The following is a 17,806-nucleotide window of genomic DNA, read 5'->3' as shown; positions in this document are numbered from 1 at the left end:
CTTAAAGTCCAGGGAAATGCACTGAAGTAGAAAGGGGATTAATAGGAGAAGGAGAGTGAGGCCAAGCCACGCTGTGTTGGTAGAAGAAGGATTAGTAAGCAGACTGAACCGGGAGAAAAATTAGCAGTGCTTATTCTGGGCTAGACACAGTCATAGGACGTGCAGAGATAGAGTAGGATCTCGGCAGAGGAGAGGTATCAGGAAGAGGAAACAGGTACGAAGCGTGGAGAGTTGTAGCTTCACTTTCTGGTAGAGCTGCCCTTAGAGAACAGCAAGGGGTCTGAGAAGGGAACTGCTGAGTAGAGAGCAAGATGCACTACTTAAATGCAGGGAAAAAAAGGCATGAAGGAGGGGGAGGGAGGTGTTGGCATGTGTGTGTGTCAAAAAGAAGGGTTCAGGAACTGGTGCCTTCGACGGGTTGTAGCATTTTGTGGTCGTGCAGTAAATCTGGCTGGCATGTGCAATGGGAATGGACGTTTGGGAAGCGCTGAGAAGTCGATAAGCAGATATAGTTCTAGGTAGTTACTATCTTTTGTGCAGATAATCAGAGAAGGGAAGAACATCAGTGCTTATAGTCAGAGCTGTTGGCTTTCCAGTTACGGCGTCGAAGTGCAGGGCTGGGACAGACTTTCTGGAGTGGAAGGGGTGGTCTGGAGGTTTGCATCACTTGTTTTTATTCTCTCTCTCTTTCTCTCTCTCTCTGTAAAGGGGGCTGGGTGTCCCATTGCAGGAGAGGAGATCACCGTGTGTGGACCAGCGGCTCTCGGAAGGAGCCGGCTCTGCTGGATCCACCGCCATGCAGCTCCCTGTGCTGCTGCTCCTTTCCCTGCCACCGCTCCTCAGCGTGCTGAGCCCAGCTGGAGCCCAGTTCCCTCGCCAGTGCGCGACCGTCGAGGCCCTGAGGAGCGGCATGTGCTGCCCAGACTATTTCCCCGTGTTTGGGCCAGGCACCGACCGGTGCGGTGTGTCTACGGGAAGGGGCCGGTGCGTGCAGGTGACCGTCGATTCGCGTCCCCACGGCCCGCAGTACATCCACGACGGACGGGATGACCGCGAGCAATGGCCCATACGCTTCTTCAACCAAACCTGTCGGTGCAACGGTAACTTCTCCGGGTACAACTGTGGCTCCTGTCGCCCTGGCTGGACTGGACCTACCTGTAGCCAGCAAATCAATATAGGTAAAAGCATCGGATATATGACGTGAAAATTGCCTGTTGGGAGTGCTTGCTTCTAAATGTACCTAGAGTATTTGTTTTACCTAATATATAAAATGCCCCTTATATTTATTTAGCAAATGTACATTGTCATACGAAGTTATTAAGGCAGCTGCTAGATGAGTCGACCAGCTTGTGTACCAAGCAGCTATATTTATTACCCGATAAAAGCAAGAAACAAAACATGTAGTCAGTGCAGGATTAGGACAAAGTCCATTAGAGAACAGAACACCTAAGTGGAAAAAATTCTATTCTTTGGAAGTTTGTAAGAGTAAAACAACTTATATAAGCATGTGTGTGTGTTTGTGAGTATGTCTGGGAATAATATATGTCTAGATACCATGCTTAATACCTTGTAAATACTTTAAGTGTGGCAGCAGCTCTTTTGATTAAAAAATCCCTTAATACATTTCTAAACAATGTACCTGGCCTTGTAATTTTTTATAACCTAGTTGCTGTCAATTTATTTAAAAGCTTTAACTCATGACTATGAGCTGTTCAGATGAATTAGCACAGGGATTGGCGGGTCTTTCTGAGAGTTCTCCAGTTTCAGTTTAGTCCAGAATATCAGTAAACAGATGTCTAAAATTTTTTGAAATGGTTATGAAATCCTTCAGGGACTAGAAAAATGTTGAATATTGTAGGTAAATTGAAAAAGACAAGCAGGCTTGGGGACAGATCCTTATTCTCAAGTCAAAACCACCTGAATGAACAAGATTTCTGTCTTTATTAGTGAAAGTTTAAAGCTGTTATTGAAATCCTGTAAAATTCATAATCCCCTAAATGAATGCTGGATTCTGTTGACATGAGAAAAAACAGTTCTCTAGCATAGATGTGCAGTACCTCTTGCAGAAACAGAAATCAATACTGCCATTATTTTCACCAGATGGGAAATGCTTCATGATGCTGGAGGGCATATTCCAGCAAGGGTTAACAAAGGACTGTTTATCAATTCAAAATCCTTACAACAACATTCTTTAAAACAAATTATTGAGGGATGTAGGAAAGACCTTAGGATTTTTCATCATTTGAACTCTAAGAAGCAAACCAGAAAGTAGAAAGTATGACTTATGAGCTGGATATGCTAAGTCAGGTTGGACTCTGATTCTCTGGCTTATTCTTATTAATAATGATGATAACTCTGAAAAATAACCGAGAAATAAATGTTAATACACACACAAACTTAGCAAAGTAAATCCGGAGAGAGGCAAAAAGCAGCTTTAGCTGATTTTCTAGGCTATACAAGAGCACTTTTTACTTTTCTTGATTATTAAATCCTTTATTACTCAGTAAAATGCTAAGCAAATCAGATTTATCGTGCATGACAACATGAGTTTAAATAGGGGAAATTAGCTTCTACTGTGCTTTAATTTTCCACATGGAAGTTACCTCTTCTGTATATCCATAGAGCTGGCCCCAGCTGCTCAGCTTTGGAAATAATTACTGGATCACTGTTGGCATATCCATATAAACTAGCCATAAAATGCAGATTGGTGCCTTCATATCATCTAAATTGATGCGTAACTTTAGCGACAGTCCCAATTTTTTTCTTGTGGTTCAGGTAAATATTTTGAAAAAATGAAGAGGTTAAAATGTTTATGTAAATCAAAACTAGAGTGATATTTCAGTGCGCTACTTTAAAATCAACAAAAAAAATACTTCAGTGGACAGGGCTAGTGTATCAGTTCAGGTCCTGCAAAATAGAAACGCACATCTCAGGATACAGAGTCCTTGGATGAAATTCACGCTTTCATAGAAGTATTTCTATAAACTTCACTGAGGCCAAAATATCCCTCTGCTGGATCAGTGGAAAGGACTATCCCTCCTGCTAGAAAGGACTAATATATGGCGGTTTGTTATTGATATCAGTAATGATATTAGAGATGTACTGTGGGAAATTCACAATTCACTAGTGAATACAAAGGTTCAAGCATAAACAATGTACTTCGCTAATTGTCAAGGCAGTAGATCTTCTGATTATTATAAATCACTATATAGTATTATCTTCTTGTAAAGTATTACCACAGGAAACCTTAAGTATAATGGATGAAGTTCTGAAAGGGTTTGTGTGACAAGGAACTGTCAGTCATTTCTCTGGCAGGATGAAGGATAATCCATACCAATACTTCTCAAAGCCCTAAAACCACATGGTTTGGGGCTTTATTTTATTCAGCTCAACCTGTCTGATAACAAATAACATTTTCTATTTATGCTTAGTACTCTCTGAAATGCTGCATAAAAAAATGGGTGAATGCTTGAAGAAAAAGGGACTTGCCTAGAATTATTAGAGGAGAATAAATTAGTCCTGTGAGACCAGACTTGAAGTGCCTATTACTTTGGTAACTTGCTTCTTCTGTATCCTCACAGTCAGGAGGAATCTTTTGGATCTGAATGAAGAAGAAAGGAGGCGTTTTGTGAATGCCTTACACCAAGCAAGGTGACAATCCATCCTGACATTGTCATTGCCACAAGAAGACGTGAGGAAATATTGGACCAGACGGCAACACACCACAATTTGAGAAATCTCCCATTTATAACTACTTTGTGTGGTCTCATTATTATTCTGTTAGGAAGACTTTCCTTGGTGCAGGGCAGCAGAGTTTTGGAGTTGATTTCCTCTCATGAGGGACCAGCTTTTGTCACATGGCATAGGTACCACCTACTGCAGCTTGAAAGAGACATGCAGGTAAAGTTCACGTTAATGTTGAGCCATATGTTCGTACTATGTTTTGTAAAGTTAAAGAAACTTAATTCTCCCATACTCCAATGGGTAAAAGTGACAACACTTTTCTACGTAAGAAATAATTCTGCCTCAGTTTCAGTAAACTCATTAGGTATCTAAACTTCATAGAGTGCATTTTGGTTTAGACTGTCATATAACAGAGATGTTAAAAACAATATTTCAATCAGAATGACAGAAAATGAAAAATTTACCTAAAAGTCTCCTGTACAAACATCTACACAAATTCTAGATAATCCCAGAAGTGTTTTACTGGACAAACAAAAGTTTCTTGCTAGTGTTATTTTACTATCAGGCCCGGATCTTGACTAAATTAGACTAATGAAAGCAACAGATAATCTAAAGAAAAATATTACAGAGATGACTTGGGGATTTAGAAACATACTTTATTGTACAATTACTGCACTTGTTAGAGAAATTAGAGTTTTGTTACACTTGTGTCCCATAAATCAGTGATTCTCTTGTTTCCCTTTCCTTGTGCAGACTATCCATAAAAGGAATAGATTATTTCACAACCATCATCCCTCTTAAAGAAGGAGAATTAAGTTCTCAAGGTCAGGGTTAAATAGTCTTTGAAATCATTTCAAGTGTTTTCACTTGTTTCAAAGGCTCTACACAGAGGCTGAGACACAAACTTCCTTCAAAAACTCACATTTAACATCGGTGGCATTTCATTAGGTGGAAGCCCTGAGGAGTTCTAGCTCTTGGTGGTTTGATATATGTTCCTATTTATATTAGTAAATTTGATTATTAGTTAAGCTAATTTTGCTGGCCAACACATTCTGGTATATAGAACATTGGAAGCCAGAACAAACTCCAGAACTGTTCAACTCCACCCATACTAGAACCAAATGACAATTTGAAGGGCCAGTATTCCTCTTCCTTATTTTCCCATCTGCTCAGTTATTCCACAGTTGGCTTAGTTATTCTATGTGCTACTAACGCTGCTGTTGTTGGCAGACCATTAAAAATATGTGGAAAAATGAGGCATCAGTATTAAGCGACGTTTCTTACTACTCAGGAATACGGTTTCATGCAGGAGGTACTGTCTTATTAAAAGAGGGGGAGGTCCATGACTCAATTCAATAGTCCAATGATCTGTTTACGTTGAACAGTCAAAGGCATCAGCATGAAAACTACTGAAGCTTTTACACAGATTTCAGAGATTTTCCATAGGATTTCCTCTCCTCCATGAAGCAGGACTCCGACCCTTACTAGATGCTTTTGACTGTTTTTTAAACATCCTTCTAGCAGGAGCTATCTGGGGCACCATGTATTAACACCATATTTATATGGTTTAGAATATGCTGCAGGACCCCCACTTTTGGACTGCCCTACTGGAACTTCGCAACAGGGCAAAAACCCTGTGATATCTGCTCAGATGAACTTGATGGGTGCTAGAAGCAATTTGTGATGTCTCTCGTATCAGCCAGAACTCAATCTTCTCTCAGTGGCGAGTGCTATGTGAAAAGGTAGAAGACATGAACTTTGGGAACCATCTGTACAGTAAGTATGGCTGCTGGCAGATATTTGGAAAGAAAAACCTTTTATTAGTAAATAATATAATACTTTCATTGCAATGGCTTTTCCTAGCCAAAAAGGCTTAAACTGATTTTCAAATATTCTTGTGCAAGTTCATCAGTCTGCTGCGAATAGTACAATCTTTCTTGAACTGAGAACGAAGAAGTTCAAAATTTTATCAGAAGCTTGTAGCAGAGGAAGAGTTAAATGCTTTCATTTCCCTTCTTATGCAGTATCTATTCATCTCTGTGCATAAATAATTAAATCCGACACTTAACTGACTTAAGTTTTCTTCGGACTACTCTATTTATCACCTTCATGCCATTCTGCTCCTAAAAGTAGAATATCTAACAAATCCCCTGTGTTACTGTGTGGAGCATGTTTTGAATGTGAAAAAATATTGATACTAACACACCTACCTCAGCTACAAGAGGTACCAATTCTCAACAAGATTCTGTATCTTCATCATCTTCAGTCATAACCAGATATCTTCATGGAAGACAGGGGAAAAAAAAAATAAAGAAAACTCACAATAGTGACTTAGTACCTAGATAATCAATTATAGTCCTTTCCCCCAGCTACTCTATCAGACATCTTCAAAATTTTTGTCCTAGGTCTCATCAAGAAATTACATTGAAAAACTACAGGAAAATTTTCCAAAAGCACTTACCAGAAGCACAAATTTCAGTGAGAGGCTTCTAGATTATTTTTTCTTTTTAAATCCTGATGTGAAGGATCCAGCACACAGAACCCCATGAAGATTCAGTCCTTTGCCTGACAGGAGAACTGACCCATTCATTCAGTTCAGGTGTCCTTGCAAGGGATTTTTTTTCCTCCACGTTTCATCATCAGAAGATGCATTCTGTGGCTTACTGTTTGCATCAGTACTGTTTGCTTCTTCTCTCCACCCCCAGGGCACTGAGGGTGGTCCCATCCGAAGAATCCTGCTGAAATGTTGCACGCCTATGGTACAACGTCTCCCAGAGCCTGAGGATGTTGCTCAGTGTTTGGAAGTTGGTGTATTTGACACTCCTCCTTTCTATTCCATTCAACAGACAGTTTTCCGTAGACACAGTAGAAGGTAAATGTGCAAATAAAAGACCCCGGAACAACTTCAACTAATTTGAGGGACCAGGCTTGCCATTTTTCCTGTAGAAGTCTAAGTCTGGAGGTAGCCTGTTGGACACTAAGAACACAATGTTCTTAGCACTAAGCATTAGTTGTAGTATCAATTGGAAACAAGCTCTGGGTAAATTACTTCTGCTGCATATGTGAGCTCTTTTAAATGCATAAAACCTAAAAATTCTGTCACTGGCACACTGAGTAGAAAACAGCTGACATCGGGACCTGGTAACCGAGTAATAGGTTGCCTTTGCTGAGAACAGATATCCTTGCCTGCAGAACTGATGCAGCTGCATCCTTACACAAGGAAAACAAGTGCTCATAGCAATTACTCTTGTATCTGAATCAAAACAAACAAATAAGCAACAAGGAATTGTAAGGCTTGGTAGCACTTAATGAAACGTTACTGAAGTAGGAATTGAGGTCTAGGGTACAGGATTTACTGCTAGGCATGTTGGTCCTTTCTTTAGACACAGAAATCAGTCTAAAGATTTGATCCACGCTGTTCAGCCAGTATCCAGCCAACTGCTTCTGCATTTGAACAATCTAGAGTTTTTAACAGGAAAGACTAGGATTCATGAGAAAAGATTACCAAGTGACAGTTCAGATCCTTGCCAGATCTCTCATGGACCCTCTGGCTCTTTAGCAGAGGCATAACTCCTATGACGGGGAGGATATGCTCTATTTTCTTTCTCTTGGAGAACAATATCAAGAATCTGCACCAACTAGCCAAATATATATGAAAGCTTTGTATGCTTACCACATTTGACAAATGGCTATCAATATCTCAGTATTTGAACATGGCTTTAGCCATGTTTAACCATATGGACCCCTCTCTGGAAAGTCTGGGCAGAGCTGGACAACAGGAAAAGTTTTCATGACGCGTCAGATCCTGACATCTGACATGAGGGTTGCCAGGTGTTGGGTACTAACAGAGTTACATGGGGTATCTTCACTGAAAGAAGAGAGCATATGAAGCATTCTGAGATGTGTTTGCATTAAGCATGGAAAAGATATGTGGGAACATAACAGCTGGATCATTAGGATAGATGGCAACAAATACACACTGAAGTCAGCAGTTAGAAAAAACATGCAACTATTTCAGTTATGTCGAAAGATATGTAGGTCCCAAATATACCCTTTATCTTCATGCTATGATGTGGTTTATTTTGGCCATTTTTGCATTAGATCCCAGCAGCCTTGAACTCCACATTATCAGCATTCTTTTGTAAAGGGTATTTTCTGAAAATTACGCACACTAGGGACATTTCCCAAATGCCAGTAGGTAGAGAATTAGTTGCTCATTTGCACTAAGCAAGGCAACACAATAATATGACAGCTTTTCAGAGAAAAAAAGTAGGCAGCTGGGACTGCAGCTTCGAACAAAATCTTGATTGGGATTTTTGTGTTCTTCTTTGTTTGCACGTTCAGGGTACAGTGATCCTTCAGGGAAATACGACCCAGCAGTTCGAAGTCTTCACAACTTGGCTCATCTATTTTTGAACGGGACAGGAGGGCAAACCCATTTATCACCAAATGATCCCATATTTGTCCTCCTGCACACATTTACAGATGCTCTTTTTGACGAGTGGCTGAGAAGGTATTCTGCAGGTAAGATGTGCTCATGGATAGAGGCGAGGTGGGTGGTTGTCAGTCTCTGTAGTCACATGAGCTCAGCTGCTTCTTGTGGGACAGCAAGGTGTCCTTAAGCTTAGGAGAGAGGACTGGACTTTTAACAGTTATTATAGTCAACAAAGACAGAGTAATAACAAGCAAGCTCCCCTTCTCCCTGCTCTGACATCCATTTTCAAATCACTGTCCATGAAGGGACTTGGTCAGACATACTAGGCACAATTCAAGAAAACAGCATACAAATATATTGTCTCCATAGAGCAAAGACAGTGTAACCATGAAATTCAAATACTTCATTCTGTCATTGTGTGGAGTAAGCATCTATGTTTTCTTGTCAAACAAGATCAGATGGCATGCATACCCTCAAAATGCATTTTGATCACCTCTGTTACTTACTACCAGAATTCCGTTACCATTTCCATAACCTTTCAAAAAGATGGTCACTGTTGCTGCCCTTGCTTCTTTAACTCTGCAAAGAGGAGAGAAAAGAATAAGGAGGAAGTGAAGGGAGGAAGGAAGGAAGGACAGAAGGAACTACAATGAAGGAAGAAAAAAAGGAAATAAAAAAGGAAGGAGATTGGTATCAGTGAACTGGGGAGAGAATTACGTGTAACCCTGAAGTACGTGCATTAGTCTGCACAAAGCAGCGACTGTATTCCTCTTAGGACAACCCAGCCCACTCTTTCTTCTTCTACAGAAGACAGCTGCTACTGCACAGCTGAGACTTCTTTGTGCAGCTTCCACAACCTGCCTCATGCATTTTTCCCAGATGGGCTATCAGAGAGCAATTGTATTCCTTTGTGGTAGTTCCATGACCTATCACAAGTTTTTGCATCATATTACCAAGATGGATTTTTTTCTTTTTTTTTTTTTTTTGCTTTAGCTGACTTTCTCCTGATTTACCATAATATTACAAAAAATTCCACTGGATTTATGTCAGCTGCCCTCCTGAGCTGTATGAGAGAGCTCTTTATTACTGTTACAATCACACAAAGACGGATTGTAGGAAAAACGTTTCTCAAGTCCCTATGTATACATATTTCTCCTTTTTCATGCAAGAAGAAATTAAAAGCCCAGCAAAGACCAAAATTTTTACCATTTACTGGTGGTTTCTGTTAAAAAACACCAATTGTTAGTGGTATTGCTTTTGGACAGAGCAGAGCCCTCCATTCTGAATCTGTCACACTGGAAAACCAACACTTCTAGATTAACTTCGGTTAGGGAAAAAAAAAAAAAAAGAGGTACTGAAAACCCTGAGTCACTGTTAAGGAAACAATAAAGTAGTGCAAATTATTTTGATGTTATTTACAGAAGAGTGATTTGACTTTCAAATTTAGATATCTCCACATATCCACTGGAGAATGCCCCTATTGGACATAACCGACAGTACAATATGGTGCCTTTCTGGCCTCCAGTTACCAACAACGAAATGTTTGTTACTGCACCAGAAAACTTGGGATACAGCTACGAAGTCGAGTGGCCAGGTAAACCGTCCAACCTACATGCTTCCTCTTTTTTTCTCATGTCTTTCTCCCTTTAAGTTTATGCAGCATATAACAAAGAAGTTGGTTCAAATTGCACAAAGAGTATCTGATGCTTTTGTAAAGGTCTATTTCTCTTTTCTTGCCTGGATTTCCAAATTAGTTGTGTTTGGGATTTAGTACAGCTAAATAGCCACTGATAATAGATTACTCCTGCATGAAGCTCCCCCTCTTCACTTCAGTTTCTGCGGAAGTTCTCGTTTGGATCTGAACCTTGCAGGAGGTCCTTATTTCTATGTCATATGCCTTTATTAAATCGCTGCAGAGAACGCAAATCCTTCACAAACCAGCTAGCAGGAGAAGGGTCCAAGACTGTTTTAGAGTGTTAAGAGGAGAAACCGAAATTTTCTCACATTTTGGAACAAATATTATCAATCAGAATTTAAATGAGTTCTACTTCATGACTCGTCAAATAATGGCAGATACTGAGCTTTGGTCTGTCCCTCTGATGCTTATCCATATAGTTGAGATATGCCTTTAATAACTTCCCTTCTGCCTTCCTTCCTGCAGGTCGGGCTCTCCGTGTCACAGAGATGATAACGATCGCAATAGTGACCGCGCTGGTTCTTGTTGCAATTATCTTCGCTACTGCTGCGTGTATCGTACGTGTCAAGAAAAATAAGGACGAGTTGCATCAGCCCCTTCTGACTGACCAGTACCACACTCAGATGATTATGATGGCATACCAACGCCAAGCCAGTCTGTTGTTTGAAGAGGTGACACGTTTTTGCATCGGACCGAAACTGTTTATTTTGCTGTATTTTATAAATGGTGGACATCCACCTGCTTTAAAATAAAGAGCATAAACTGTGAGCTGTCTTGATATGTTTTCTTCACTGGTCACCTCCTGTTTCATCACACCTAGGCATCACTAAATCACCTTTGCAATGCTAATTCTATCTTGATTTTAATAGAATTCCACTAACTCTTCAGGGCTCACCTGCAAGCCTTTTTCATGCATATTTCTGCAACATCTGGTAAAACTTAGCTAATTTGCTGATAGCCAATGCCAATTGACTTTATCTAGCCTTCATACACAGAATTCTTTTTCGAGGTACTTTGTGAAAATGTCAAGTCTGCAACAGGACAGAAGCAGAATCTAAAATACAAGTAGACACCTCAGCTAGGCAAGTGAAAATGTATTTCAAATAGCCAGCACGCCAGGCAGGGAGCTACAAGGGAATTCTGAAGGGAACAGTGTGTTTGAAATCAAACTTTATTCATGGAATATAATTTTGATCTGATTGATGCTTTCAGGTAGATCTGTGAAAAGAGATTTCCATGGTTTAACCCCAGCCAGCAACTGAGCACCACCCAGCCACTCACTCATGCCCTCCACCATGGGATGGGGGAGAAGTGGAAGCGTAATAGTGAGAAAACTAGCGGTTTGAGATAAGATTGCTTAATAGATAAAGCAAAAACTGTGCACACAAGCAAGCAAAACAAGGATTCAGTCACCACTTCCCATCGGCAGGGCAAGTGTTCAGCCATCTCCCAGGAAAGCAGTGCTCCATCATGCCTAACGGTTACTTGGGGACAAATGCCATTACTTCCAATGTCCCCCTCTTCCTTCTTCTTCCCCCAGCTTTATATGCTGTGCATGACATCATACGGTGTTGAATATCCCTTTGGGTCATTTGGGGTCAGCTGCTCAGCTGTGTCCCCTCCCTATTCTTGTGCACCGCCAGCCTCCTTGCTGGTGGGGTGGTGTGGGAAGCAGAAAGGCCTTGACTTTGTGCAAGCACTGCTCAGCAAGAACGAAAACATCCCTGCGTTATTAACACTCACAACTCCCAATCATAGCCCCATAGTAGCTACTCTGGAGAAAATTAACTCTACCCCAGCCAAAACCAGCACATTCTCAACCCTTATTCCATACCGTCTATGTCATGCACAGGACCCACACTATCTGATACGTTCTCGGTAACCACCACTCCCCTTCCCATCCTTTGATGCAATACACAGATATCATTCCCCTAGTCTATGGACCATCCCTTTGAAATGTCTCTAAAACATTCACAACTGTCCATAAATGTTCACTGAGTTCATTTAGACCCGGCTTTGGGCTCCATCTGTTATGGTGATCACTCAGGACAGGAGAGCTGGTGTGTTGCATGGAGTTACTGAGCAGCAAAGCCAGCTCAGGTCAGGTCACTGCTGCACTTGCACTGCTTCTTGTAAGTCTTGTCCTCCATTGCTTCAGGTGGTTCCTGCTATAGTAACTCCTATAACATGCAACTCAATCTATTGCAACAATTCGAAGATATTTTCATTACAATCTCCACCCCTGGTCCCTTTGGACCGAACCACAGTGTTTAACATTGCAATAAACTCCTCCCCTTGCCCCCACTCGGGCTTGGACTTATCCACAGACTGCAGCCGCTTAGGGGTGTATCTGCTCCAAGCAGAGCCTTATCTATGAGCCACAGTCTCTCAGGGGTATATACGCAGCAGCATAGACTTATTCACAGCCACAGCCACTTTGAGGTGCACTTGTTCCAGCATGGCCTTATCCACGGGCCACAACTTTTTCAGAGACATACCTGAAAAAGGCATGGCCTTACCCACAGCCCAGTTCCTTGAGAAGCAAACTTGTGCCAACATGGCCTTATCCACGGCTGCGGTCCCTCCAGGGGTGTACCTGCTCTGTCATGGGCTTATCCGCGGCCACATGCGTTGAGGGTGGTCCATAATGACCTCATGCACAGCCACTGATGCTTCAGCTCCAGCCTGTCCAGTACCAACAGCACGAGAAACGGCAGCGATGCCCTCGCCACCTGCAAACCCAGGTCCATCACCATGGATGGTGATGCTGCCAGGCACAGCAGAGTCAGATGGTCAGCATTACAGCAGTACAGCAAGCTGCGACAGCAACAAGCAGCCACGAACAAGGACTAGACTCTAACACACAGCAAGGCAAGCAAGCCCTGTGGCAAGCACGGGAGCCTGCCCATTAATAGCTAGCAGCAATATCAGCTATAAGTTCCATCTAGCACATTCCAATCAAACCTGTCGTATCTTGAACCCTTTTAACCCCAGTCAGCAATTAAAACCCCACGCAGCTGCTTGCTCACCCTACACCACCCCCGCAGGAATGGGAAGAGAATCAAAGGGGGAAAGGGAAGGAGGCTCCTGGGTTGAGATAAGAACAATTTAACAATTGAAATAAAGTAAATTGAAAGAAATAATCATAAAAATAATAATTCAAATAATAATAGCATACACAAACTAGGGATGCACGGTGCAATGCTCGCCACCTGCTGATCAACGCCCAGCCCATCCCCGGCTCGCAATCCTGAGGAAGAGAAGTTCCAAAACTGCAGTCCCGAAAGAGAGCGGGTCAGCTTCCCTCATCTATGTACTGAGCATGACATTGCACAATGTAGAATACTCCATTGGCTAATTTGGGCCTAAGCCCACAAGGGCAGCTCCACCAAGATGGAGCCTCAAAATATTCTTTGACACTTGTGCCTGTTCCTCTCCACAGAAATCTTTGGTAAGAGGCCACTCCAGCATTTAGACAGTTCAGCTGTATATTCAAACGTGGCTGCCTGAGGGTCATATCCATTTTAAAGGACAGCTGGCAGCAACCTCATTTTAAATTTATTTTCGATTTCCACTCTCTCAGTTCTTTTCTGTCTCCCGTTATTCCCATGGCAAGGCATTCTCATCCACCAGTAACAGACCTTGCTTCAATTCTCTCCGGCAGGAATTTAAACCTATATCTCTCGTACTTTGAGAGAAGGCCACGGGCATCAGGCTGTATAATAGACTTGGAAAAATGGCCATGTGCAACTGCTGTTGAATATATTCACATGAGCCAAGAAGACAGCAACAACTGATGCTTACCTTTACAGCCTGAAGTAGGGCTTGAGGAATCTGGCTGAAAGCCTCGCTTCCTCTCTCTCATAATAACTGGGCAACAATAAATTGTCTGATTGTCTTCCCGTGACAGCTTATTGAATCTAAATTAGTGTCATTAGCTGACATACAGAGGTGTTCCCGGGTTCAGACTATTGAATCCCACATCACACACTCCACCCTCTAATTGTCCAGGCTATGAAGTCAAGCTCTCTCTTGGCTCTCTGTCTGACCCCAGCTTCAACAGAAATGGCAATTTGGATTGAGCTCCATCTGTCTGAGGCAGCTCTCCTAGATAATATTAGGCGAAAGAAAGGGTCATTTATCTCCTTCCAGCCATCCCTTCTACGTGCTGTGCTAGCCTCAGTGATTTCAGTGAGTACCCGTGTGTTCAAAGCACACTTACGTCAGTTGCAAGGAGATACGTAATTTACGGATTGAGAATGATGTAAGTAAGAGGCAAGTACTCTTGGCTAGAGAGGTGAAAGATGGGTTGTCATCTTACTCACCTGACCAAGATAGCGCATGGACACAACAAAAATTTACACAAATAACTGACATTTAGGAAGAAAGAAAGGAAGAAGGAAGCAAACTTTCACCTGTGGCACCTACGCACAGAAGTAAATTAGGCAAAGGTATTTTGGGTTGTGCCCTTGGTTTCGCTTACAGACTACCAGCCATATTTCAGGAGAAGCAGCGGTTGTGAGTTTCAACTAAACGCCTGTTTCTGCCATTCTTGCTTGCACCGAGTAGCACTGACAAGTCATCCACTTAGTGATTTCCATGGATTAAAGCAGGGTGATCCGATGCCTTCAATTGGGGTCCAAGAGACCTGGATATTATTCTTAGCTCTGCTACCGACTTGCTGAATGTTCTTAAGTAGCATATTTTTACCTCTGTGACTCATTTGACTCATTTATAAAACGGAGATAACAGACCTCAAAATAGGACATGGACCAGTTGGAGAGGGTCTAGAGGAGGGCCATGAAAATGATGAGAGGGCTGGAGCACCTTTCCTATGAGGACAGGCTGAAAGAGTTGGGGCTGTTCAGCCTGGAGAAGAGAAGGCTCCGAGGTGACCTTATAGCGGTCTTCCAGTACCTCAAGGGGGCCTACAGGAAAGATGGGGAGAGGCTGTTCAGGAGGGCCTGCTGTGATAGGACAAGGGGTAATGGTTTTAAAATAGAGGGAGGGTAGATTCAGATTGGATATTAGGAAAAATTTTTACCGTGAGAGTTGTAGAACACTGGAACAGGTTGCCCAGAGAGGTGGTGGATGCTCCATCCCTGGAGACGTTCAAGGCCAGGTTGGACGAGGCCCTGAGCAACCTGATCTAGTTGGAGATATCCCTGTTCCTTGCAGGGGGGTTGGACTAGATGACCTTTGAAGGTCCCTTCCAGCCCTAACCATTCTATGATTCTATGATTCTATGAAGCTTGACAGCAGAAAGAAAATGGCATGGTAAATAAATCAGACCTTGTGAAGAGGATATCAGCTATTAAAGCTGCTCGATCCTTAAAGCAAAAGTATACACTCATGCTTGGGGCAGGCCACAAGTCTTGTGGGTCAGAGAATGAGGAGACCTGCCACACATAACCAAGCAGAAAAGGTAGAGTTTTAGAAAATGCTTAGAAAGAAAAGGAACAGCAAGCACAGGAATTAGAGGGGGAAAGAAGGTGCAGAACTCTGTGTGTGACCCGTTCTTGATGAGGGTCTCACAAGTGCTGCTTTCTTCGGTCCACTTTTTGCAGTCCTCTGAGCTGTGTCTGGGTGTGGAGGAAAAGTTTCTGCCCTTCATTGAAGCTGCTAGTGTTCTTCTTCCTGAGCTAATCTAACTGGTTTGGATTTGAAATCTGAAATTGTCAGCATATGAGAAGATAAGAAAAATAAACAAACACCAGAAAATTGAGTGTGTGTGTAACTATAGCTTATCACTTGATAAATGCAGAGAAGGGAGAAGAGAGGAAGTTAAAAGCTGGAAAAAAAAAGTACTCACCAAGAAGTCCTAGGTGCAGCAATTATGAAGCATGTAATGTCACTTCTCCCCATGACTTTTGCTCTGTTCTTCTCATGAAGGTTTATTCATATGAGGCTTGTATAGGCAGCTGTAAAAGACATCTGGAAATGATGAGAAAATATACTTAAGTTTGTGTTGAACTAATGACCTTGCCAAAAGGAACTGTGACATGGGTAGCAAAGGTTTGTCACCTTAAGGAAAAACTGAGGGGAGCCTCAGATTTGGCTGTGAGCAGAGACCTCTAAACTGTGGTCAGACAGAAACTCACACAAATTAGAACTTTATGATTATGTAAAAGTTAGAGATTGATGAATAAATATTGATAATGATGCTAAAAGTATCAAAATCCATGGACGTAATTGATGATAGACCCTTTCTATTAGCCAATAGTTATTGGCCTAATAAATGTCATATTATTGTTTTGACTTAGCTTGCAGTGACCATATCACCAAAAACAAAAACAAAAAAAAGGAGGAAAAAAAAGAAAGAAAAAAATAAATTAGGCCTCTGAAGTGTCCTCTACAACTGAGGATGTTAATGATATTTTACGTTTATTTGTCTTCTTACTTCTCTAACACTAATTTGGATTTTGAAATTTATTTCTCTTCAAAAAAAAAAGTAGACGGCACCTAGAAAATTCAAATAAAGAAAGCAATTCAGATTCTCTCCAGACAATATGAAATGAATACAGGTTTTGAGAACATGCAGGAAAGAAAAGGAACTAAGATCATGAATTTTAGCAATGAAAAGAAAGTTCCAAAGCTGACATTTGACCTTGGAAAGGAAATATTGAAAAGGTTCTTTGACCATATAAATGAAAACCAATTAAAAGCAGAGTCAAGATCAGCATCATTGAGGACACATTCTTCTATGCCAGTGATAGCCACCTCCATTTTCAGTAAGATAAACTATGCTGATTTTTTACAGAAAGAGTTAAAGGCTTATGGAATGAGAGACAGAGATTGCCTTACAGGACAGAAACTATAGGATATATCTGCATCAAGACAGCAGGTAATTTCCATCCAAGGCCTAGAAATTACATATGAAACTGTAAGTCCATCCATAAGGTGTTTGAGTAATTTTATCAGGTCAGCTGAAGTATTGTGCAATTGAGAGCGGCAATATTTTATGGGGAATGGAAAGTAAAAATGTTCTGTGCAACTACAAGCTTATTAATTTAGACTTGATAGCATGACAGCCTCCAAAACAACCATGAAAATACAATTGGAATCAAATCTGGCACAAATTTATCAAAGTTAGACCATGCTAGCTAGCTTAATAGCTTTCTTTGATAAGATGATTTAAAGCTTTTTATTAGAAATTACATTGATGCTGAAACCTTTGACAAAGCGCCATGTGCTTAAGCCTGAAAAGTTGGGAATTGGAATAGGATCTGCGGACTGGCAAGAGAGTTAACTAGGGGAGAGACGATGATACAGTATTGAAAGAAGTACTAGGGATACCTGCAGAAATACCTTGTGAACTTTAAGATTTAAGATTGAACTTTAAGATAAGACCCGGGCAACTACAGACCGGTCAGCCTCACCTCTGTGCCTGGCAAGGTCATGGAGCAGATTCTCCTGGGAACCATGCTAAGGCACATGGAGAGCAAGGAGGTGGTGGGTGACAGCCAACATGGCTTCACCAAAGGCAGATCGTGCCTGACCAACTTGGTGGCCTTTTACGATGGGGTGACAACATCGGTGGACAAGGGTCGACCACGGATGTCATCTACTTGGACTTGTGCAAAGGCTTTTGACACTGTCCCGCACGACATTCTTCTCTCTAAACTAGAGAGTCATGGGTTTGATGGATGGACCACTCGGTGGATAAGAAATGGCTCAATGGCCGCACTCAGAGAGTAGTGGTCAACGGCTCAATGTCCAAGTGGAGACCGGTCACGAGTGGCGTCCCTCAGGGGTCCGTGTTGGGCCCGGCCCTCTTCAACATCTTTGTCGGTGACGTGGACAGTGGCATGGAGTGCACCCTCAGCAAGTTCGCCGATGACACCAAGCTGTGTGGTGCCGTCGACACGCTGGAAGGGAGGGATGCCATCCAGAGGGACCTCGACAGGCTGGAGAGGTGGGCCCGTACCAACCTCATGAAGTTTAACCAGGCCAAATGCAAGGTCCTACATCTGGGTCGTGGCAATCCCAGG

General features: G+C 42.0%; 1 protein-coding gene across 1 annotated transcript; it reads left to right on the top strand.

The window, feature by feature from the left end:
* Window positions 1–796: 796 nt before the first annotated feature.
* TYRP1 (tyrosinase related protein 1) lies at window positions 797–10,482 on the top strand. The gene is given in 15 exon segments (XM_009988376.2): window positions 797–1,178; window positions 3,582–3,644; window positions 3,647–3,700; window positions 3,703–3,830; window positions 3,832–3,900; window positions 5,256–5,270; window positions 5,272–5,364; window positions 5,367–5,437; window positions 5,439–5,460; window positions 6,390–6,542; window positions 6,544–6,556; window positions 8,029–8,208; window positions 9,567–9,713; window positions 10,281–10,427; window positions 10,430–10,482. Coding segments are annotated over 15 exon segments (1,590 nt in total).
* Window positions 10,483–17,806: the final 7,324 nt, after the last annotated feature.

This window comes from Tauraco erythrolophus, chromosome Z (assembly GCF_009769465.1).
Source record: "Tauraco erythrolophus isolate bTauEry1 chromosome Z, bTauEry1.pri, whole genome shotgun sequence".
Classification (NCBI taxonomy): Eukaryota; Metazoa; Chordata; class Aves; order Musophagiformes; family Musophagidae; genus Tauraco; species Tauraco erythrolophus.
Note: the sequence above shows the minus strand (reverse complement) of the source record. Positions and strands in the feature narration are given on the sequence as shown.